Raw genomic sequence first — 25343 nt, forward strand, 5'->3', positions numbered from 1 at the left:
CGCACGTCCAACAACCTGAACGCGCGCTCTTCTTAACGAAACTTGTGGAAATTACATATCCGACTCTGCCCAAAATCTGACAACAGACACCACATGAAAAGAGACACAGACTCGACAGACTAACTCGACATGAAAAGAGATACAGACTCCACAGACCAACTCACATATGGTGTGGCACAAGTTGATGCGTCCCAACATGACAGTAGGCAATATACACATATAGAACGTTACAAGCACTAGGTAGATATAAGGACTGCTACGTGTGCACTTGTTGGAGAGGTCACACAACATCCTTTGGCTCTCGCTTCAACACACCGGCATGCGTGAGCAGCGCCCAAAGGTGCGTGATGAACTCCCCTCCTTTTGCAAGAACTTCCAGGTGCTCCCGAGCATCGTCGGACGGCGAGACATACAGCATCATCTCCGCCCAGAAATCAGATAGCACCTTCCACCTTGTTGTGAAGTCTTGTATGTTATCAATCAGTTGCCTTGCAAGGTGAACGCCCTGCACAACAAGCCTTGTTTCATCACCAACACAATCATCGGTGACTCGGTGTTAATTTCCATTAGTATCGCACACCTGCCCTCGATCTTCTTGTACATGGCCTCTTTGAGTAACTTCCTTACTTCGTCGATTGAATGATCAAGTATGGATTCCGATATGGAGCTTTGGTCGGGCAGGAGGTTAGGTGCAAAAGCAAGGAGATGCATGCAGTACTTGGATAAAGTGGAGGCTCTTTTGACAGCGTATTCTTCTTTGGCTTGTTTATCCAGCTTCTTTTCGCACAGGGTTGTAGCAATGTGCCAGACCACAATGGTGCGAGCCACCGCTCCGTAAGTAGCAGTAGCATCACATACCCATTTGAGGTCATCATGGACGCCATTTCTTCGCAGCGATGTTACCCCATTCGTCAGGTGTCCGTTGCTTGCTAGAAGGGAATCAACGATGGCTTTCTTCACATCTTCGGACAGCTTTTCTGATTTCTTCCGTTCCTTGCTAGCCTTGTCCACTAGGCACAGTGTAGCATAATGGAGACAATTCCTAGCCCTACTTTTGCGGCCAAGCTCCTGGAGGAGACAGTACTGGCCAAGTCTACACTTCCATGGCTGAAATGCCTTGAATCTCAAAAGAAGGCCTATGATCATCTCAAGCGTTCGGCTTCTACGCAAAAGCGGTGTGGTGACGTAGCTCCGCATTAGTGCCAGCTTGAACCAACCTGAGGATATACATGCTATTACACCTAATAGCTAGTATTTGCCACGACAGCAGTTACATATAAGGTGCCAACCAAAGAAGTACGCTGGTAGTGCACGACGAGCACGCAGGCGAGCCATGAGCATAGGGCAAGCATGGTGATGGGCAGACAGAGGGCAATGTATCGACCCTTTTGGTAGAAGTAAGAATACCTTGTGTAATACAAGTAGTCATGGACAAAAGCAAGCTCTTCCTCGATGACCCTGAAGGCCCTCTGATGTGGCTTGTCCCCGGCGAGCAGGCCTTTAAACACAAAGTCATGGGTTTTTTTAAGCTCTGCCTCTGAGAGCTTGAAGCCAGCAAACCTTCGGTTGAGCATCTTGGAGAGTGCCATAGAGAGGCACGAGTCCTTGAGCACCTTGCCCCGATCACCAATGACGAGCAGATTCCCCTCGCACTGCCAGATCTGTTCCACGGTGGTAACCTTCGAGTCGTCCGGCTTCTTGTACCATGTTGTGTTGGAGTGTTTCTCTCCAGCAACTATGTACCGGTAGCCTTCCATGGTCACAGGATCGAAGGCCACCACCTTGTTGTCTACATACTGCATATATTCCGCTATCACCTTCACCTCCATGCCGAGGTAGGATTTGCTCACCATCCTCATGGAAGCGATCCTCACATACCCCTTGAGGATGACGACCAACACGATGCCATAAAACGGATACCTGTAGGGCACAACCTGATTCTGGCAAATCATCAGAATGATAAACACAAGCAAGAATCCCTTAAAGATGCTTTTGACTTGGATGCTCTTCCAGGGCCTGTTCGGCTGGACTTATAAGCCGGCTGAAAAGCTGAAATGGCTGATTTGTTGTGAGAGAAAAACACTGTTCGGTAGCTGATAGGTCGGCTGAATAAGCTGAAGCGAACAAGCCGCCAGTTGTTGAGGTCTCTGAGGCAGCAAACCGTGAGGATCTCCGTGCTGCCGAGGAGCAGAAGCAGTAACACGGCCCACACCGCGAAGTCCTTGTAGTACCAATCGGAATTATACATCAGCCCGATGGTGTAACTCACCAGCGGATAGGAGAGCGTGTAGGCTCCCGTCACGATAGAATGGAGGACTGTGTTGCTCGACCTCCGGCGTACGGAACCGAGTACGTGCAAGAGGAACATGGCGAGAACGGCCAGGACGACCAAATCTTTTATGGTATCTGTATGGTCTTTAAGGCACTCTATGGTATGGGACTGGGTGTGGGACTCGGTGCCAGATCCATGTTGGCTGTAGATTTGGTCTCTGAGGGCCCTAGCTCACTCCAAAAGTACACATGCAGTTTGGGTCTTAGAGAACCCTGAGCCCGTGTGCATATATAGGGAAAAATTAAAGGCAACACTTGGTGGTTGTTGAGCTATAGAACTACAGGGTAGAATTACGCCTTCCGGAAAGATCATAGTGTGCCAATAAATTTAATTGCTACTTTTGCTGACACAAACTAGCAATAACTAGTCAATCAACCCGTGCTTCCGCACGGACTAACTAGCACTTTATCATAATATATTAAGTTCTTGTTTAATTTTATCAGGGTGAACAATCAATGAAATTTTCTATTTTTTGCTTTCTTGTATATGCTAATTTCCTAATACTTATTGCATCCTAATAAGGATCACTCACACGGTTTTGCAGTACAGACAATAATTTAAATAATACATAATATATTAATGATTATTTGGTCATGTAGTGTTTGGCTACTACGTGTAATAATTAATTGATTTGTTCACAGGAAAATAACTATGCTATCCTGAAAGACAAGTATATCTCTCAACAGTGAGATGCCTATTATGACTTTGTCAATCACAAAGTATGTCAGTCCGGACCCTTTGATTTGTTCGCAGAGAAATAACTATATCCTTTCAGTGATAGGCAAGTATATCTCTCAACAGTGAGATGCCTATTATGACTGTCAATCTCAAAGTATGTCAGTCCGGACTCTTTGATTTGTTCACAGGAAAATATGATATCTTTTAGTGATAGGCAAGTATATCTGTCAACAGGGATATATACGGTGTGCATGCACTTGTAGAAGTGAGTACGCGTACCTGTACATGAGCATCCTCTTTGTACCATATTTCAAAAAAAAAAGGCAACATCATGGTTATGGTTTCTATATGAATTCATGTTAAATATATGTCAAAGCTCGTGTAACTTGTGTGATGCATGGTATTTTTTCTCTCTCAAGGTAACCCAAACAAAAACAATACTATGTGACATTGACTTGAACTGTCTTGAGTTGGTGAAGTCAATAGGGATTCTTTAAAAAAATAGGATACTATTAAGAAATTAATCTTCGGAGTACGTAGCTCTAGGAATGTAAACAAGTGTCAATACACGAATGAACTCGGTAGTGGTCGAGATTTTTGTTGGAAACATCGCAATGCTTCAGGCTATAAACTCCAGGAGCTTTGGCCAGGTCGTTGACCTAAAGAGCTTAAGTTTTTGGTGCCTTGGGGTGTGTGGGTGTGTTGGTTCTTTGTACTTAGGTCCGGTCCATCCTGGATTCGTGTACACCTTAATTTCCTACCTTATATAAAATGACACGCAGCTCTCCTGCGTAGTTCTGAAAAAAAGATTTATCTCCAATCCATATATTCTCCCGGAATCTTATTAACTTGCAGGTTGACGATTGGAACAGAGGCGTTGAGCAGTCGTCGACGTTCTGCGCGTTTCGCATTGCATGCTCTCCTGAGGCGTTGCTGCTCAGGTGTCTCAGCGAGACTTCAGTTTGTTGATCTGTTTGGAGAATGGTTTGTTGGGTGGTGTTGGCCACGGCGGTGTTTGGTGAGGCAATGACGAAGAGTTCCCTTTCCGGGAAATAGTCGTCGGAGCGAGCGAGATGAAGCGATCTCCGTGAAGCTGTCCCCTTCTCGGGAAGTCAATAGGGGAGTGCCCTCTTGATATGGTAGCATATCCATGTGGGCAATCAGTCGTGATTCATGGCTGTTGGTCAGGAAAGAAGGTTTCATCCCTGGCCAATACACGAGTCTGCCCTGGGGCGTTGAGGTGATGACCAGGCCCTGCGTCGGTCCGTTCAGTGGAATTCCCATGGTGGAGTTCGCATCAGAGTTGTAGTTCTTTGTTGAGTTTGATCCGAATCGAGCGAGGAAATCGTGGTGAGCTGTGGCTGAGTTGCAGAGTCCATGCGGGAATCGGCTTGGTACCGAGCATGAGCTGTGGTTGGACTCCGAGTCGTAGTCGAACTTGGAGCCTGAGTCCGAGTTGTGATCGAAGTTGTAGTCGGTTGTCGACTTGTAGTCGGAGTCGGACTCCGAGTAGTCCACCAACTTGTAGTCGGATTCAGGGTCGGCGATCGGTTAATTCAATAGCCACCATTCACCACGAAAACATCATTTCAACAGATCATGATATACACTATGATTTCGCAAAGAATAATTGAGAAGAAACAAATTTGCGCAGCTATGAAAGAAACATGGGGACATTCATACCCTGTGTTATGTGCATACTAATGAATACAGTTGATCGTTTCCAAAAATTAAAACAAATTGCTGGATGCTAACTGCACCATCATGGCTACACAATTACAAATTCAAATGTTATTTCAGTTAGTGATGCGGAAATCACAAACTAATTTTCATTTGTTGGATGCTAACTGCACCATCATGCAGAGTTTGGAGAGCAGAGTGGAAAGACATAATTAGTTTCTAAAATAACATGAATGGTGTATTCGCACGAATTCCATTCTTTTCAAACTGCTTGATAGTCGGCAACGGATCAAGTATTTGTCCTGGTGTCCTGTGCAGGCATAAAAATAGAGCTATATGAGGAAGAGATGCCTTTGTCAGTGGCAGATCGAATGAGAGGAACCCATCAGGCAGCCTGAGAAGACGACGAGCAGAAATTGCCACGGGCTCTAACCGTCTCTGTTCAGCAGACATTCTGTTACTGAATTTCAGAGACACGCTAGTTGGATTGCAGTATTTGAACTCCACCCATGAATCTTCAAATGCATTGGTTTACACAAACTTATTTCAAAAAATCATATTAAGCACAGGCCAACGGGACAAAACAAGTACTGAAAAAGAATTGGAAGATGGAACAGACAGAACAGTTGAATCACAGGGTACTACTCGTGGTGGTTGCTGATATTATTGATTCTGTATAGTGCTTTTTAATCTTCTTCAGTGCCACCGTGACATCTCTTATTGACATCCTCTGGTCAGGTGACTCACTTGAGCAGATCAAACCCGGCTCAAATGTCGCTGTAAGAAAGTCATTCAGATTGCTGGCAGAGGAAGAGACACCTTGCAACAGCCGGTCATCTAGAACAGAGGCAAGCTGAGCTGGAAATGCTTGACGAACCCACCATGTAATGCTCAAATCCGCGACGAACATGGGATCTGTGGGTCTCTTTCCAGTGAAGACTTCAAGGAGCATGATGATAGAACTCTTAGGTGCTCTAGGTGTAGATCTAGTGGATGGTGGAGCTCTAACAGAGATGAAACGACTAGGACTATGACTAAAGCGAGGCTAGGAAAAGGAGAAGAGGGACTGACCATCGGCGGACGCGGGTGCGGTCGTCGAGGACGCCATTGGGCGTTGTCGGGTAGGAAGGGGCGGAGTGAAGCGCAGACCGTCGGTGGGTGATTCCCGTCGCAACAGCGCCTCCCTCTATATCGGACTAGGGCTAGGGTGTGTCGGTGGTTTGGTGGCACGGCGAACCTTGGTTCGCGTGCCCCGGCTGCCCCTATTTATGTGGCGCTGCGCGACGGGGGCCCACCAACCATATATGGTTGGGGTGGCCCCGATCAGGGCGCTGATTGGGGATCCTCCTCGGATAACGGCCAAATCCGGAAGGAGATCAATCCTAACATTCTCCCCCTTGATCTCACTTCATACTTATACTTGAACTCAAACTTAGCTTGGCACCTATTTCATCACAGATCAGTATATAGAGCATGTCTCGTCGTAATAGTCAGTTACATACTATCAGATTTGGCAGCTACAATAAACCTTTCTGTTTTGAAATAGATTCTTCTTCTAGGCCGTTAGTATCCAGGTATCATAGGCTTTCCTATAAACCCATGCCGGCTAAGTATTCTCTGAACACATTGGGCGGTATGCCTTTTGTGAGCGGATCCGCGAGTATTTCTGTTGTTCTTATATGCTCTAAACTTATGGTATGATCCTGAATTCGATCTTTCACAACATAAAACTTAATGTCAATGTGTTTGGCATCAGCACTTGACTTATTGTTGTGAGCGTAAAATACTGTGGGTTCATTGTCACAGTACATCTTTAGTGGTCTTTGTATGCTGTCCACCACTCTTAACCCAGGTACAAACTTCTTTAACCAGTTTGTCTACCCCGTGGCCTCATAGCATGCTACAAACTCGGCAAACATCGTGGAGGGTGCCGTTACAATTTGCTTGGAGCTTTTCCATGATATAGCTCCACTTGCGAGAGTAAACACATAACCTGACGTGGATTTTCTATCATCTGTGTCTCCCGCAAAATCAGCATCTGAATACCCTTCTATCTCAAGGGAATCAGTTCTTCTATATGTCAACATGAGGCCTTTCGTGCCTTGTGTATAACGCAATGCCTTCTTAACCATTTTCTAGTGATCTATCCTAGATTGTCTTAGTATTTGCCAAGTACCCTGGTAACAAAAGCTAAGTCAGGGCGCGTACATACTTGAGCATACATTAAGCTTCCGACAGCTGAAGTATATGGAACCGCTTTCATTTGATCGATCTCATATTGGTTCCTAGAACTCTGAAAAAACCCAAATCTATCGCCCCTTACTATCGAAGCAGGCATAGGTCTGCTCGCATGCATACTATATTTCTTCAGAATTTTCTCTAAGTATGCCTTTTGCGATAATCCTAATACCCCCTTTGCTCTATCTCGGTGAATTTCAATTCCTAAGATGAACGAAGCTTCACCAAGATCTTTCATGTCAAAATTTGAGGACAAGAACCTCTTCGTCTCTAGTAGTAGGCTAACATCGCTACTAGCTAGTAGAATGTCATCTACATACAGGATAAGGAAAATGAATTTCCCATTCTTAAACTTTGCATGTACACAATTGTCCTCTCTATTTTCACTGAATCCAAACTTCCTTATCATCTCATGAAACTTCAAGTACCACTGTCTGGAGGCTTGTTTCAATCCATAGATGGATTTCTTCAGACGACATCCCATATGTTCTTTTCCCTCCACGACAAAACCTTTGGGTTGAGCCATGTAAACATTTTCTTCCAAATCTCTATTAAGGAAAGCCGTCTTTACATCCATCTGATGTAACTCCAAGTCATAGTGTGCCACTAGAGCCATTATGATTCTAAAAGAGTCCTTACATGAGACTGGAGAAAATATCTCATTGTAGTCAATCCCTTCTCTTTGTGTGAAGTCTTTCGCAACAAGTCATGCTTTATATCTTTCTACATTCCCTTTGAAGTCACATTTTGTTTTGTAGACCCATTTGTAGCCTACTGTCTTGGCTCCTTTAGGAATTTCTTCTAGATCCCAGACTTTGTTGCTACTCATGGATCTCATTTCATCTTCCATGGCTTCAAGCCACTTTGATGAGTGAGTACTTCTCATGGCTTCTTCAAATATGGTGGGATCTCCCTCCATTTGAACTTCTTCACTGATATAGACTTCATAGTCATCAGGAATAGTTGGTTTTCTGACTCTTTGAGACCTTCTTGGGGCCTCGATAGCTGGCACATCTTCTACAGGAGGTTGTTGAAGCTCTTCTTGATGCGCGGCAACAGGTTCTATAGGATCCTGAAGGACAGGTTCCTTATGTTCATGTGTAGTTGCCGCGTGAGAGCTTACAACAGGTGCTGTCACCACAGTATCCTGTACTGTTGGTGCAGCAACAACAGGCACCACAGGAGAACTAACAACAGGTGTTGTTACCACAGTAGGTGCAACAATGACTGGTGTCGAGAAAAAAGGTTCTTCAACCATCGGAGTGGGTACATATACCCGCTTCTCCTCAAGGTTGATTTCTTGGGGTACTGTGCTCCCCCTGATCATTGTATCCTCCAGAAACACAGCGTGTCTTGTTTCTACAAACTTGGTATATCTATCTGGGTAGTAGAAACGATAATCCTTTGACTTCTCAGGGTAGCCAATAAAATGGCAACTAACTGTCTTCGGGTCTAATTTTCCAATGTTTGGATTAAAAACTTTAGCCTCGACCAAACAACCCCATATACACAAACAATTAAGTGAGGGTTCTCGTCCAGTCCACAACTCATACGGTGTTTTGGACACCGACTTACTGGGAACTCGGTTAAGAATATGAATGGCGGTTTTTAATGCCTCCATCCATAAACTAACTGGCAAGGTGGAGTAACTTATCATGCTTCTCACCATATCTATTAAGGTACGGTTGCGTCTTTCAGGTACTCCATTCTGCTGAGGCTCGCCTGGTGTAGAGTATTGGACAACTATGCCATTTTCCTGCAAAAACCTTGCAAAAGGTCCAGGAGCTTGGCCATATGGGGTATGCCAACCATAGTACTCCCCCCCACGGTCGGATCTTACTATTTTAATCTTTAAGTTGTGCTAATTTTCTACTTCAGCCTTAAAGATCTTGAATTTATCCAACGCTTCTGAACGTTCTTTGATCGGATAAATGTAACCATAACGTGAGTAATCATCTGTGAATGTTATAAAAGAATCAAAACCATCCACAGATGTCACAGGGAACGGGCCATAAATATCTGTGTGAATTATTTGTAAGACCCCTGTGCTTCTTTTGGCGTCTTTCTTAATTTTCTTAACGAATTTTCCTTTAATGCAATCGATGCATTGTTCTAAGTCTGAATATTCTAGAGGCGGAAGAATTGATTCCTTAACTAATCGTTCTATTCTCCCCCCTTGAAATATGGCCTAAACGACAGTACCATAATTTCGATAAGACATCATCAATTCTTTTGCGCTTATTAGTTACATTCATAGATGAGGAGGCATTCACAGTCTCAGCGCTTACAGCATTCACATTCTCATAAAGTGATAACAAATAAAGCTCATCTTGTCTGAAGGCAAGACCAACAATCTCATTATTAAACTTGATTTTACATTGTCCATCCTCGAAAAGACAAGCAAAACCATCATCATCCAAACGCGAGATACTTATTAAGTTTCTACGCAAAGAGAGTACAAAAAGAACATTTCTTAAATGAAGTACAAAGCCATTTTCTAATTCTAATGGGAGTTCACCAACATCTTTGACTTCAGCTTGGATGCCATTTGCTACTTTAATTGTTCTTTCTCCTCTTTGCAGGGTCCTCCTCGTACGGAATCCTTGTAATAAATTTGCAACATGAATAGCTGCGCCTGAGTCAATCCACCAAGTAGATTTTTCATAACTTAATAACAAGGATTCATCTACAAATGTAATAATATCGTTACCTCTTTTCATCAGATGCTTGAGGAAGTCTGGACAGTCCTTCTGGTAGTGTCCCTTCTTCTTGCACCACTTGCAAGTATCTTTGTCCACCACCACTGCATGATCTGGCCTCTGATGGTGATCATTCATTGGAGCCTTGCCATGTGCCTTGGAAGAAGAAGCATGCCACTGAGGTTTCCCTTGTGGCTTCTGGAAATTTTTCTTCTTGTTGTGGCTCAGGTAATTTATAGTATCACCAGATGAGCCCTTTACCCTTTCTTCTTCTTGAACACACATAGCTATCATCTTCTCAACATCCCACTTTTCTATCTACGAGTTGTAATTCACAGCAAATGCTTCATATTCTTTTGGTAGTGAGGTGAAGATCAGATGAACTATGAATTCTTCTAGGAGCTCCATCTTCATTGCCTTTAGCTTGGAAGACATATTGCTCATCCGCAATATGTGTTCCCTTACACCACCACCAGTGTACTTCGCAGTAACAAGCTTCTTGATGAGGGTGCTTGCATATGCTTTTGAAGAGCCAGTAAACTAACTCTCCACCTTGGTGAGATACTCACTAGCGGTGTTGCATGATGGGATTGCTCCCCTTATTGCTTCTGTGATGGAGCTTTTGATCACCATCAAGCACTTCTTGTTCGACGAGTCCCACTTTGCACGATCGAGATCGTACTGCATTCTTATTGGTGCATGATCGCACACCCTTATGTTGAAGTCATCTTCAGTTTCATTTTAGGCCCTCACAGGGTCCTGTGGCTCTATGGGACAGGGAGCGGTAAGTGCGAGATTAATGTCGGACAGCGCAAGAGCCATCTCGACCTGCTCTCGCCACGAGCCGTAGTTCCCTCCTATGAGGGGCTCGATAGACGAGATAAACCTCGAAGGGTTTCCTGAAAACAAAAATATTCAAAAAATATTGAGTTAATTCAACATTGGTCAAATTAAAACAAAAAAACTTCTCAAAATTAATTCTAAATCATCGTTGGGCAGAAATAGAATTAATATTGATTAAACTAACTTATGGTACAATAATTTCATCAACAACGCTTGGTCAGTAGACAAAATCATCATACTTAGAAAATTTATTTTCTAATTAAATTTTCCCGTTGATTCGAATTTAATCAGAAAAAAATACTAAATACTTGAACTTGATGCATAATACGGGTAAAAAACTTAATACAAAATTAATACAGCGGAAGCATAAAACTATTCTAAGACTTTACCCACAGGATAAACTTCATCAACTATTTTGATTGATCCACTAATTAATTGTCCAGAAAATGCACAAAAAAAATTCTCTTGAAAAATAAAAAAAAAGAACAACTCAGACTACTGTTGCGATTCGGCCCGTGCAAGTTTTTCAGCTCGCGTCGGTCCATCCTTCGGCCTGATCGAACAGGCTTCACCTGCACTCCTAAACCGGGCTGATTTTTTTTTATCTGTTCAGCCTTCGTGAGAGAAAACGGCCTGGTAGTGGCTCGTTACTTTGCTGCTGGCCCAAAAGAAAAATGGCCCACGGCCAGTTACTCGCGGCCCTCGATTCGCTGACGCCACTCACAGGTGCTCGACTTGTTCTGCTCCGCACGGCTCGGCAGGCCAGTTCACAGGATGCAACGTGGACCCAGGCCGCCGAAACAGCCCATGCACCCTTCCCGCCTGGGCCGTTTCTGACCCAGATGATCTCGTTTGTCCATTGAATCGAACGGTGGAGCGCATTCAGCGGCCGAACAAAACTAGCGAACGGCCGGTTCCACCGCAACCCTTGTTCATTTCAACCTCTCCGCGCCGCAACTCTTCACACGAGCGCCGCAATAGCAGCACGGCGCGCGGGTCATGGTGCCGTCGGCGCACCGGCGGCCATCTTCCCCTCCGCGCGAAGCCGGCGCTGGTGAGTCTCTGGCGACTGCGCCCCCGGTGCAGCCCTTCTCTTGGGCCTTTCGCCGGCGGGTGATGGCCCCTCCGCAACTCCTTTCGCCGGTGCATGCGCTCACCCGAGAGTGAGCGCATCACCGTCGAACGGGGTTGTGATGGGGCCCTGAGCGGCGAACCCGAAGCTCCGAAGCCTCGGCGCCGTCTCGTTCTTCCCCTTTCTTTTTCGTCCCGAGAAGAAATTCGGTGAGTACTTCCTTTTCTTCACCCGGTTGGGTTTTAGGGTTCATGTCAAACCCTTTGCATAGATCTTATTGGATCTCTCCTCTCCTTCTACTTGCTCTATAATGAACTACCCCATCTAGATCTACAAACTAGGAAGGCGTCTGATACCATTGATAGAACTCTTAGGTGCTCTAGGTGTAGATCTAGTGGATGGTGGAGCTCTAACAGAGATGAAACGACTAGGACTACGACTAAACCGAGGCTGGGAAAAGGAGGAGAGGGACTGACCATCGGCGGGCGCGGGTGCGGTCGTCGAGGACGCCATTGCGCGTTGTCGGGTAGGAGAGGGGCGGAGTGAAGCGCAGACCGTCGGTGGGTGATTCCCGTCGCAACATCGCCTCCCTCTAGATCGGACTAGGGCTAGGGCTAGGGCTAGGGTGTGTCGGTGGTTTGGTGCCCCTATTTATGTGGCGCTGCGCGACGGGGCCCACGGGCGCCCCTGATCAGGGCGCTGATTGGGGCGCCCCTGATCAGGGCGCTGATTGGGGATCCCCAAATCCGGAAGGAGATCAATCCTAACACATGATGCCATAACTGAAAACATCGCTCCTGCGTGATGCCTTCCCGTAAGATCCATACTCTGCTCATGAGATCGGAAACAAAAATTTTCAGCAGGACTGAATCAGCACTATTAACCAAATATATACCAACAAAAATTAAGAGTCACAGTAAGGAGTATGGACGTACCTGGTGCCATGTACCCAAGTGTTCCAAACATGCTTGCAGTGATCATGGAGCTGTCATCACCCAATAGCAACTTTGCGATTCCAAAGTCCGCTACATGTGCTGATATGTCTTCATCAAATAGCACGTTGCTAGGCTTCAAGTTGCAGTGCAGGACTACCTCGTGATGCTCATGGTGCAGATACTCCATTGCCATTGACACATCTAGCATGATGTCCAGCCTCTTGAGGAACCCTAAGTGCTCTATGCTGTCAGAGTGTAAGAGCATCTCTACCACAGGGCATGTACTGAAGCACCAATGCCTTGAACTCCAAGTTGGAGCAGACATTCAATATCTTTATCAAGTTCCTATGCTGAGCCATGCGAAGTGTGCTACACTCAGCATCAAAGCTTCTAACGGCCTGCTCGTGCTGCATGTCTAGAACTTTTACCGCCACCGTGAAACCGGTGCTAAGTTGACCTTTATAGACCTTTCTAAAGCTCCCAGTCCCCAACAGGCTGTCGTCGCTAAAATTACTGGTGGCAAGGACGAGGTCATGGTAGGACAGGTGCCTTATGGTACATAACATTGCTAGGATCAATGCCAAAATCTTCAACCTCTCCCTTGTTTTTAAGTTTCTTTCTAATGGTTTGGTAAATGAAAATAACAGTACAACCAAATGCTATAGGGACAGAAGGGAGCAGGAATCTTAGAAAGTGCATCGTATTTGAGTGAGGTTTCTCCATACATGGAGAGAATCGTAAACGGGGTATGCCACAAAGCCCAATATTCCCAACCAAAGATTGCAACGAGATGTTAGAGAAAATACCACCCTGTGGTACCTTGCCTTGTAGATTATTAAAGGAGAGATTCAAGGTTTTCAAGAAGGTTAAATTGGCTAGGAACATGGGAATATTACCGGAGAGATTATTGGAGGAGAGGTCCAATGACTCGAGGCTCCTCAGCTCTTTAAATGACACGGGAATAGAGTCCTCAAATGAATTGTGTGATAGATTTAGATAGGTGAGCATGCTTAGTTTCCCAAATGATTTGGGGATGCTTCCAAGCAAAAAGTTGGAGGAAAGGTCAATTGTATCCACTTGTTTCAACCCACCAACGTCACTTGGTAGTGGACCAGAAAAGGAATTGATAGAAAGATCTAGGGTTATAATTTTGTCAAGGTGGAACAAACATGCCGGTATAGTTGAATTGAATTGGTTCTCGAACAAGTAGATGTATTCTAGCATGGTAAGATTTCCGATGCTATCAGGTATACAGCCATGAAATCTATTTCCATCGATAATAAGCTTTTGTAACTTGCTGAGCATACCAATTTGTGCCGGGATAGTCCCTAGCATGTCATTATGAGAGACGTCAAGCCAAACGAGATTTTGCATCCTCGTGATAGATTCTGGGATCTCTCCTGTGAGCTGGTTGTTGGCAAGATAAATCCACTCAAGACTGCTCAAGTTTGACAGTGAGGATGGAAGCCCACCTGTTAGCTTGTTGTCACCAAGTCCAAACTCAAATAATTGTGCAGACAGATTCCCCATAGTATCAGGGATTCGTCCGGTGAAAGAATTATCATATAGGTCAAGGTTTTGGAGTCGCATACAGTTGGAAAGAGATGACAAGAAGTTAAGATTCCCACTCAAATTATTATGTTGCAGTTGTAGCCAGATTAGAGTTTGGATGCTCCCAAATATTGCTGGTACAGGTCCAGACAATGAATTATTAAACAATACTAGGTGAGACAGTTTTGATAAATTTCCAAGAGAAGGTGGAATTGGACCTGTTAGCAAATTCACTCCGAGATGCAAATACGAGAGTTCTTGCATGAGGCCTAATTCTTCTTGAATCTCTCCAGTCAGGTTGTTGAAATCAAGGCCAAGTATATTGAGATGGGTGAGATTGCTAAAAACAGCTGGGACAGAGCCATGTAAGGAATTAGCACCCAAGGATAGACGGTAAGTTGTTGCAATTGAGCCAACCAGGTTGGCACAACATCGACAAAAAAATTGTATGACAAGGAGATCACTTGCAGGTGTTGGCACGATGCAAGACCAGATGGAATTCGACCAACAAAGTTATTCGTACTAAGGGTAATCCATTGTAGCATCGGAAGACTGAAACTTTGATTATTGTTCGGAATCGGCCCAGTTAAACTGTTTGATTCGAATCCAATTACTTGCAGCCTAGACATGTTATAAATGGTTGGGGGTACTGTGCCAGTGAGCTGATTGCATCCCAGGGACAAGTACTCAAGCATGGGTAGTGAGCCTATTCTATGGGGTATTGGACCTGATAGGCTATTCTTTCCGAGGTCGATTTGCTTGAGGGAAGGTGTGTTATTGAACAGATACAGTGGTATGTTGCCACTCAAGTCATTCCATGCTAGATAAAACCACTCAAGATTTCTCATGCTCTGCGGTAACCGTTGTGGAATCTCTCCAGTCAGGTTGTTGAAAGAAAGGTCAAGTACAGTAAGACGGGTGAGATTGCTAAGAACAGCTGGGACAGAGCCATGTAAGGCATTAGCACGCAAGTTTAGATAGGTAAGCATGGGCAGTGAGCCCATTCCTTGGGGTATTGGACCTGATAGGCTATTGTTTGAGAGGTTGATGTGGTTGAGGGAAGGTGTGTTATTGAACAGATACAATGGTATGTTGCCACTCAACTCATTCCATGCTAGAGTAAACCACTGAAGGTTTCTCATGCTTTGCAGTAACCGTGGTGGAATCTGCCCCGAGAGGGTGTTGTTACTTAGGCGAAGAAACTCGAGGCTTTTGAGGTTTCCTATGGTACTAGGAATGGCGCCTGAGAGGTCATTTCCATACAGATCTAGGACCCTAAGCCGACGTAGCCTTCCAATTTCAGCAGGGATGAGTCCAGCGACACCAATTCTTGTGAGGTTGAGCATGCTGAGGAAGGAAAGATTACCGAGATGTTGGCTGAGCGCTCCATGGAGGGGCACATCCACCAACCGTAGAGCCGTGACACGCGGCCGGTGGTGGCTGCACGAGACCCCGACCCATCGACAGAAGGACACGTTGGATGTCCAGCTGCCGGCGAGGATTCCGAGAGGATCAGAGAGCAGCGATTTGAAAGCCAACAGGGCAGTGAGGTCGGTGTAGCTACCGTTAACATTGGTTACACTTGGGCTTGGAGATGAAGAAAGGACAGCAGGCAATAGGATTGGTAGCAAGATGGCCAAAAACACTAGAGGGACCGGGTAGCTTGCAATGGCCATTGTTGTGTATTTTTGGGCTGATAGGTCATAGGTGGCAATGTTATATACTTATATGTATTTTTGGGTCATAGGTCATAGGTCACATGTCAAAGTCTTGACTCGTGTTTCCTTTATTTATTTGTCACACGGTATATTTCTATGGTGGCAAAAAAAAACAGTGTCACTATTATCTTGACTCATGAAGTCAGCAAAGATCTTTTATATTACTATAAAGTAATAAACATTTAGAGACATTTTGCTAAATGTGAATCCACGATCTCGCCATCTAGCGATCGACATTTCATGAATATTGCTGCCTTTTATATTTACACACATATACAATTCACTGAACGGAACGGAGAGTGTGTGCTGTCTCATTGGACGTTGCCAGCTTGTGCGAAGACTAGAATATTGGCGGTCGTTGCACGGCAAATTCCTGTCAGGTCATTACGGGTTAGACAAGACGTGAAGACGATGATGGGTTGAATATTCTCTAGTACCTTTGCAGCCATAGTCTCGTATAGGCTACCGTCGAATGCTACTTCCTGGTCAATAACTCTACAGACGTAAAGACTGATGTGGATTAGTGTTGGTTCATTTATATGGTGGCCTGTTCGGCAGTTGCATAAATGTAATTTTTTTTCGTTTTGAAATTTTCTCTTCAGGGTAGGATATATCGATCTCTCAGTGCAAAATTGAAGGATATATATGCCTGTCTCGTAGGTGACACAGGTTATGAACCACGACTAACAGGGTATTTCCAAAGGACAGAAGCAGAGGAGCCCATCCTGATCAATGTACAAATTAAATTAGTGACCACACTCATGGAAAAAAGAACGCATTTATTCTATTATGAAAAGTTAACGAAACACTGTAATTATAAGCTTGGATATGCGTTGTTAAACTGAAAACAAAGTATTTTATTAGCTAAAAAAATCAATAAACTGGATTATTACAAAGTAACATGCACTAGCAGTAGATGATGTTCCCATTTTTCAGATAGTCTTTTGCATTTGTCTCTGAAGCGGTCAATTCTGATTAAGTTGCCATATTTTCTTTGTGGCCCCTTTATCCACCAAATAACTGCTAGGAAGTTGAGATCCACATGGAGGAAATTTAGTCATTTACAAGATGCAACAAGTAGTTCATACTATACCCGCTGCTGCTGGTAACTATCCAGCCAACAGCTTCGTATCCATCGTTAATTCAATAGCCACCATTCACCACGAAAACATCATTTCAACAGATCATGATATACACTATGATTTCGCAAAGAAACAAATTTGCGCAGCTGTGAAAGAAACATGGGGACATTCATACCCTGTGTTATGTGCATACTAATGAATACAGTTGATCGTAAACAAATTGCTGGATGCTAACTGCACCATCATGGCTACACAATTACAAATTCGAAAGTTATTTCAGTTAGTGAGGCGGAAATCACAAACTATTTTTCATTCGTTGGATGCTAACTGCACCATCATGCAGAGTTTGGAGAGCAGAGTGGAAAGACATAATTAGTTTCTAATATAACATGAATGGATCAGTTCGCAACGGATCAAGTATTTGTCCCAATAATAAATCGGCATTGCTTCTAGGTAAAATATCGAACACATGGTGTCCTGTGCTGGCACAACAATAGAGCTATCTGAGGAACAGATGCCTTTGTCAGTAGCAGATCGAATGAGAGGAACCCAGCAGGCAGCCTGAGAAGAAGACAAGCAGAAATTGCCCCGGGCTCTAACCGTCTATGGTCGACCGCAAAATCCATGTCGTGACCGCAAAATCCACGGCAGTGGTCTTGTCCTCTGCTTTGTGAATCTTCAAATGCATTATTTGGATTGCAGTAGCCACCCATGAAGATTAACCCGGGCTCGTTCAGTTGGATTGCAGTATTCAAAAATCATATTAGGCACAGGCCAAAGGGACAAAAACAAGTAATGAAAAATAATTGGAGATGGAACAACGGACAGAACAGTTGAATCACACGGTAGCACTCGTCGTGGTTGCTGATATTATCGATTCTGTATAATCCTTTTTTATCTTCTTGAGTGCTACTGTGACATCCCTCATGACATCCTCAGGCCAGGTGAGTCACTTGAGCAGATCAACCCCAGCTCAAATGTCGCCGTAAGAAAGTCATTCAGATTGCCGGCAAAGAAAGAAACACCTTGCAACAGCCGGTCATCAAGAACAGAGGCAAGCTGAGCTGGAAATGCTTGACGAACCCACCACCTAATGCTCAAATCTGCGACGAACATGGGATCTGTGGGTCTCTTTCCAGTGAAGACTTCAAGGAGCATGATTCCATAACTGAAAACATCGCTCTTGCGTGATGCCTTCCCGTAAGATCCATACTCTGCTCATGAGACCGGAAACAAAGAATTCCAGCAAGACTGAATCAGCACTGTTAGACAAATATATACCAAACAAAATTCAGAGTCACAGTACGGAGTATGGACGTACCTGGTGCCATGTACCCAAGTGTTCCAAGCATGCTTGCAGTGATCATAGAGCAGTCATCACCCAATAGCAACTTTGCGATTCCAAAGTCCGCTACATGTGCTGTCATGTCTTCATCAAACAGCACGTTGCTAGGCTTCAAGTCACAGTGCAGGACTACCTCGTGATGCTCATGGTGCAGATACTCCATTGCCATTGACACATCTAGCATGATGTCCAGCCTCTTGAGGAACCCTAAGTGCTCTATGCTGTCAGATTGCAAGAGCATCTCTAAGCTACCACGGGGCATATATTGAAGCACCAATGCCTTGAACTCCACATTGGAGCAGACATTCAATATCTTTATCAAGTTCCTATGCCGAGCCATGCGAAGTGTGCTGCACTCAGCATCAAAGCTTCTAATGGCCTGCTCCTGCTGCATGTCTAGAACTTTTACTGCCACCGTGAAACCGGTACTAAGTTGACCTTTATAGACCTTTCCAAAGCTCCCAGTCCCCAACAGGTTGTCGTCACTAAAATTACTGGTGGCAAGGACAAGCTCATGGTATGACAGGTGCCCATGGTACATAACATTTCTAGGATCAATGACAGAATCTTCAACCTCTCCCTTATTTTTAATTTTCTTTCTAATGGTTTGGTAGATGAAAATAATAGTACACCCAAATGCTATGGTTACAGAAGGGAGCAGGAATCTTAGAAAGGGCGTCGTATTTGAGTGAGGTTTTTCCATACATGGAGAGAATCCTAAACGAGGTATGCCACAAAGCCCAACATTCCCAACCAAAGATTGCAACGAGATGTTAGAGAAAACACCGCCCTCTGGTACCTTGCCTTGTAGATTATTAAAGGAGAGATTTAAAGTTTTCAAGAAGGTTAAATTGGCTAGGAACATGGGAATGGTACCTGAGAAATTATTGGAGGAGAGGTCCAACAACTCGAGGCTCCTCAGCTCTTTAAATGACAGGGGGATTGAGTCCTCAAATGAATTGTGCGATAGGATTAGATAGCTGAGCATGCTTAGTTTCTCAAATGATTTGGGGATGCTTCCAAGCAAAAAGTTGAAAGAAAGGTCAATTGTAACCACTTGTTTCATCCCACCAACGTCACTTGGTAGTTTACCAGAAAAGGAATTGATAGAAAGATCTAGCAATATAATTTTGTCAAGGCGGAACAAACTTGCCGGTATAGTTGAATTGAATTGGTTGTCAGACAACGAGACGTATTCTAGCATGGTAAGATTTCCAATGCTATCAGGTATAGTGCCATGAAATCTATTTCCATAGAGATAAAGCAATTGTAAGTTTCTGAGCATACCAATTTGTGCCGGGATAGTCCCTAGCATGTCATTATGAGAGACATCAAGCCAAACGAGATTTTGCATCCTCGTGATAGATTCTGGGATCTCTCCTGTGAGCTGGTTGTTGGCAAGATAAATAATCTCAAGACTGCTCAAGTTCGACAGTGAGGATGGAAGCCCACCTGTTAGCTTGTTGTCACCAAGTCTAAACTCAAATAATTGTGCAGACAGATTCCCCACAGTGTCAGGGATTCGTCCGGTGAAAGAATTATAATCTAGTACAAGGTGTTGGAGTCGCACAGAGCTGGAAAGAGATGACAGGAAGTTAAGATTCCCACTCAAATTATTAGATTGCAGCTTAAGCAAGTTCAAAGTTGGTATGTTCCCAAGTGTTTGTGGTACGGATCCTGACAATATATTATAACACAATGCTAGGAAAGTCAGTTTTGATAAATTTCCAAGAGAAGGTGGAATTGGACCTGTTAGCAAATTCACTCCGAGATGCAAATACGAGAGTTCTTGCATGAGGCCTAATTCTTTTTGAATCTCTCCTGTCAGGTTGTTGAAAGGAAGGTAAAGTATATTGAGATGGGTGAGATTGCTAAGAACAGCTGGGACAGAGCCATGTAAGGAATTAGCACCCAAGTTTAGATAGGTAAGCATGGGCAGTGAGCCTATTCCTTGGGGTATTGGACCTGATAGGCTATTGTTTGAGAGGTTGATGTGGTTGAGGGAAGGTGTGTTATTGAACAGATACAATGGTATGTTGCCACTCAACTCATTCCCTGCTAGAGTAAACCACTGAAGGTTTCTCATGCTTTGCAGTAACCGTGGTGGAATCTGCCCCGAGAGGGTGTTGTTACTTAGGCGAAGAAACTCGAGGCTTTTGAGGTTTCCTATGGTACTAGGAATGGCGCCTGAGAGGCCATTTCCACGAAGATCGAGGAATCTAAGTCGATGTAGCCTTCCAATTTCAGGAGGGATGAGTCCAGCGACACCAATTCTTGTGAGGTTGAGCATGGTGAGGAAGGAAAGATTACCGAGGTGTTGGCTGAGCGGTCCATGGAGGGGCACGTCCACCAAACGTAGAGCCGTGACGCGCGGCCGGTGGTGGCTGCACGAGACCCCGACCCATCGACAGAAGGATACGTTGGATGTCCAGCTACCGGCGAGGATTCCGAGAGGATCAGAGAGCAGCGATTTGAAAGCCAACAGGGCAGCGAGGTCAGTGTAGCTGCCGTTAACATTGGTGACGCTTGGGCTTGGAGATGAAGAAACGACAGCAGGCAATAGGATTGGTACCAAGATGGCCAAAAACACTAGAGGGACCGGGTAGCTTGCAATGGCCATTGTTGTGTATTTTTGGGCTGATAGGTCATAGGTGGCAATGTTATATACTTATATGTATTTTTGGGTCATAGGTCATAGGTCACATGTCAAAGTCTTGACTCGTGTTTCGTCTTGACTCGTGTTTCCTTTATTTATTTGTCACACGGTATATTTCTATGGTGGCAAAAAAAACAGTGTCACTATTATCTTGACTCGTGAAGTCAGCAAAGATCTTTTATATTACTATAAAGTAATAAACATTTAGAGATATTTTGCTAAATGTGAATCCACGATCTCGCTATCTAGCGATCGACATTTCATGAATATTGCTGCCTTTTATATTTACACACATACAATTCACTGAACGGAGAGTGTGTGCTGTCTCATTGGATGTTGCCAGCTTGTGCGAAGACTAGAATGTTGGCGGTCGTTGCACGGCAAATTCCTGTCAGGTCATTACGGGTTAGACAAGACGTGAAGACGATGATGGGTTGAATATTCTCTAGTACCTTTGCGGCCATAGCCTCGTATAGGCTACCGTCGAATGCTACTTCCTGATCAATAACTCTACAGACGTAAAGACTGATGTGGATTAGTGTTGGTTCATTTATATGGTAATTTTTTTTCGTTTTGAAATTTTCTCTTCAGGGTAGGATATATCGATCTCTCAGTGCAAAATTGAAGGATATATATGCATGTCTCGTAGGTGACACAGGTTATGAACCACGACTAACAGGGTATTTCCAAAGGACAGAAGCAGAGGAGCCCATCCTGATCAATGTACAAATTAAATTAGTGACCATGCTTCATTACACTACACTCATGGAAAAAAGAACGCATTTATTCTATTATGAAAAGTTAACGAAACACTGTAATTATAAGCTTGGATATGCGTTGTTAAACTGAAAACAAAGTATTTTATTAGCTAAAAAAATCAATAAACTGGATTATTACAAAGTAACATGCACTAGCAGTAGATGATGTTCCCATTTTTCAGATAGTCTTTTGCATTTGTCTCTGAAGCGGTCAATTCTAATGAAGTTGCCATATTTTCTTTGTGGCCCCTTTATCCACCAAATAACTGCTAGGAAGTTGAGATCCACATGGAGGAAATTTAGTCATTTACAAGATGCAACAAGTAGTTCATACTATACCCGCTGCTGCTGGTAAGTATCCAGCCAACAGCTTCGTATCCATCGTTAATTCAATAGCCACCATTCACCACGAAAACATCATTTCAACAGATTATGATATACACTATGATTTCGCAAAGAAATAAATTTGCGCAGCTGTGAAAGAAACATGGGGACATTCATACCCTGTGTTATGTGCATACTAATGAATACAGTTGATCGTAAACAAATTGCTGGATGCTAACTGCACCATCATGGCTACACAATTACAAATTCGAAAGTTATTTCAGTTAGTGAGGCGGAAATCACAAACTATTTTTCATTCGTTGGATGCTAACTGCACCATCATGCAGAGTTTGGAGAGCAGAGTGGAAAGACATAATTAGTTTCTAATATAACATGAATGGATCAGTTCGCAACGGATCAAGTATTTGTCCCAATAATAAATCGGCATTCCTTCTAGGTAAAATATCGAACACATGGTGTCCTGTGCTGGCACAACAATAGAGCTATCTGAGCAACAGATGCCTTTGTCAGTAGCAGATCGAATGAGAGGAACCCAGCAGGCAGCCTGAGAAGAAGACGAGCAGAAATTGCCCCGGGCTCTAACCGTCTATGGTCGACCGCAAAATCCATGTCGTGACCGCAAAATCCACGGCAGTGGTCTTGTCCTCTGCTTTGTGAATCTTCAAATGCATTATTTGGATTGCAGTAGCCACCCATGAAGATTAACCCGGGCTCGTTCAGTTGGATTGCAGTATTTCAAAAATCATATTAGGCACAGGCCAAAGGGACAAAACAAGTAATGAAAAATAATTGGAGATGGAACAACCGACATAACAGTTGAATCACAGGGTAGCACTCGTCGTGGTTGCTGATATTATCGATTCTGTATAATCCTTTTTTATCTTCTTGAGTGCTACTGTGACATCCCTCATTGACATCCTCTGGTCAGGTGAGTCACTTGAGCAGATCAAACCCAGCTCAAATGTCGCTGTAAGAAAGTCATTCAGATTGCCGGCTGAGGAAGAAACACCTTGCAACAGCCGGTCATCAAGAACAGAGGCAAGCTGAGCTGGAAATGCTTGACGAACCCACCACCTAATGCTCAAATCGGTGACGAACATGGGATCTGTGGGTCTCTTTCCAGTGAAGACTTCAAGGAGCATGATTCCATAACTGAAAACATCGCTCTTGCGTGATGCCTTCCCGTAAGATCCATACTCTGCTCATGAGATCAAAAACAAAGAATTCGAACAGGACTGAATAAGCACTATTAACCAAATATATACCAACCAAAATTCAAAGTCACAGAACGGAGTATGGACGTACCTGGTGCCATGTACCCAAGTGTTCCAAGCATGCTTGCAGTGATCATAGAGCAGTCATCACCCAATAGCAACTTTGCGATTCCAAAGTCCGCTACATGTGCCGTCATGTCTTCATCAAACAGCACGTTGCTAGGCTTCAAGTCACAGTGCAGGACTACCTCGTGATGCTCATGGTGCAGATACTCCATTGCCATCGTTACATCTAGCATGATGTCCAGCCTCTTGAGGAACCCTAAGTGCTCTATGTTGTCAAAGTGTAAGAACATATCTAAGCTTCCAGTGGGAATATACTGAAGCACCAATAATGCCCTGAACTCCAAGTTGGAGCAGATATTCAATATCTTTATCAAGTTCCTATGCCGAGCCATGCGAAGTGTGCTGCACTCAGCATCAAAGCTTCTAATGGCCTGCTCTTGCTGCATGTCTAGAACTTTTACTGCCACCGTGAAACCAGTGCTAAGTTGACCTTCATAGACCTTTCCAAAGCTTCCAGTCCCCAACAAGTTGTCGTGGTATGACAGGTGCCCATGGTACATAACATTGCTAGGATCAATGCTAGAATCTTCAACCTCGCCCTTGTTTTTGAGTTTCTTTCTAATGGTTTGGTAAATGAAAATAAAAATACAACCAAAGGCTATGGTGACAGAAGGGAGCAGGAATCTTAGGAAGTGTGTCGTATTTAAGTGAGGTTTCTCCATACATGAAGAGAATCCTAAACGGGGTATGCCACAAAGCCCAATATTCCCAATCAAACATTGCAACGAGATGTTAGAGAAAACACCGCCCTCTGGTACCTTTCCTTGTAGATTATTAAAGGAGAGATTCAAGGTTTTCAAGAAGGTTAAATTGGCTAGGAATATGGGAATGGTAACTGAGAGAATGTTGGAGGAGAGGTCCAACAACTCGAGGCTACTCAGCTCTTTAAATGACATGGGGATAGAGTCCTCAAATGAATTGTGTGATAGATCTAAATAGGTCAGCATGCTTAGTTCCCCAAATAATTTGGGAATGCTACCAAGCAAAAAGTTGAAAGAAAGGTCAATTGCATCCACTTGTTTCAACCCACCAACATCACTTGGTAGTGGACCAGAAAAGGAATTGATGGAAAGATTTAGGGAAGTAATTTTGTCAAGGTGGAACAAACAAGCCGGTATAGTTGAATTGAATTGGTTCAAGGACAACCAGACATGTTCTAGCATGGTAAGATTTCTAATACTTTCAGGTATAGAGCCATGAAATCTATTTCCATGGATACTAAGCCTTTGTAAGTTGCTGAGCATACCAATTTGTGCCGGGATAGTCCCTGACATGTCATTATTAGAGACATCAAGCCAAACGAGAGTTTGCAACCTCGTGATAGATTCTGGGATTGCTCCTGTGAGCTGGTTGTTGGCAAGATAAATCCACTCAAGACTGCTCAAGTTTGACAGTGAGGATGGAAGCCCACCTGTTAACTTATTGTCACCAAGTTCAAGCTCAACTACTTGTGCAGACAGATTCCCGACAGTGTCAGGGATTCGTCCGGTGAAAGAATTACAATGTAGCTGAAGGTATTGGAGTCGCATAGAGTTTGAAAGAGATGACAAGAAGTTAAGATTCCCACTCAAATTATTATGTTGCAGTTCTAACCGGATTAGAGTTTGGATGCTCCCAAATATTGTTGGTACAAATCCAGACAATGAATTATTAGCCAATAATAGGTAAGACAGTTTTGATAAATTTCCAAGAGAAGGTGGAATTGGACCTGTTATTAGCATATTCTGTCCGAGATGCAAATACGAGAGTTCTTGCATGAGGCCTAATTCTTTTTGAGTCTCTCCTGTCAGGTTGTTGAAAGAAAGGTCAAGTTTAGTAAGACGCGTGAGATTGCTAAGAACAGCTGGGACAGAGCCATGTAAGGAATTAGTATCCAAGTATAGATAGGTAAGCTGTTGCAATTGAGCCAACCATGTTGTCACAACATCAACGAAAAAATTGGATTGAAAGGAGATCATTTGCAGGTGTTGGCATGATGCAAGTGTTTTGGATATATAAGCACTTTTAGTTTTAATTTAATCCAGAAATAAATCATGAATACGATGAACAAATAGCATATTAAACTAGACAT

General features: G+C 43.9%; 2 protein-coding genes and 2 pseudogenes across 2 annotated transcripts; all 4 read right to left on the reverse strand.

Annotated features, from left to right (window-relative positions):
- Window positions 1-280: 280 nt before the first annotated feature.
- On the reverse strand, window positions 281-2248 carry LOC111258227. The gene is made up of 4 exons (XM_022829171.1): window positions 2162-2248; window positions 1301-1940; window positions 581-1217; window positions 281-518 (listed from the first exon to the last, which is right to left on the reverse strand). Exons 1-4 carry the CDS (start codon window positions 2246-2248, stop codon window positions 281-283), a joined length of 1602 nt encoding a protein of 533 aa, XP_022684906.1.
- A 3073-nt stretch (window positions 2249-5321) lies between these two features.
- LOC101772389 (probable LRR receptor-like serine/threonine-protein kinase At3g47570) lies at window positions 5322-23658 on the reverse strand. Its single transcript, XM_022829172.1, has 3 exons — window positions 23238-23658; window positions 23063-23130; window positions 5322-5630 (listed from the first exon to the last, which is right to left on the reverse strand). The coding sequence occupies exons 1-3, from the start codon at window positions 23656-23658 to the stop codon at window positions 5322-5324; spliced, it is 798 nt and encodes a 265-aa protein (XP_022684907.1).
- On the reverse strand, window positions 12979-15278 carry LOC106804449 (annotated as a pseudogene).
- LOC101771987 lies at window positions 16978-20799 on the reverse strand (annotated as a pseudogene).
- Window positions 23659-25343: the final 1685 nt, after the last annotated feature.

This window comes from Setaria italica, chromosome VIII (assembly GCF_000263155.2).
Source record: "Setaria italica strain Yugu1 chromosome VIII, Setaria_italica_v2.0, whole genome shotgun sequence".
NCBI lineage: Eukaryota > Viridiplantae > Streptophyta > Magnoliopsida > Poales > Poaceae > Setaria > Setaria italica.

Coding starts and splice junctions, on each gene's coding strand:
- LOC101772389 (XM_022829172.1), bottom strand. CDS start 23,658: ATGCAGCAAGAGCAGGCCATTAGAAGCTTTGATGCTGAGTGCAGCACA. Junction 23,131..23,237: donor ACTTGGGTACATGGCACCAG/GTACGTCCATAC, acceptor TCTCATGAGCAG/AGTATGGATCTTACGGGAAG. Junction 5,631..23,062: donor ATGGAATCATGCTCCTTGAA/GTCTTCACTGGA, acceptor ATGCTCCTTGAA/GTCTTCACTGGAAAGAGACC.
- LOC111258227 (XM_022829171.1), bottom strand. CDS start 2,248: ATGTATAATTCCGATTGGTACTACAAGGACTTCGCGGTGTGGGCCGTG. Junction 1,941..2,161: donor GCAGCACGGAGATCCTCACG/GTTTGCTGCCTC, acceptor ATGATTTGCCAG/AATCAGGTTGTGCCCTACAG. Junction 519..580: donor TACAAGAAGATCGAGGGCAG/GTGTGCGATACT, acceptor TGATGAAACAAG/GCTTGTTGTGCAGGGCGTTC.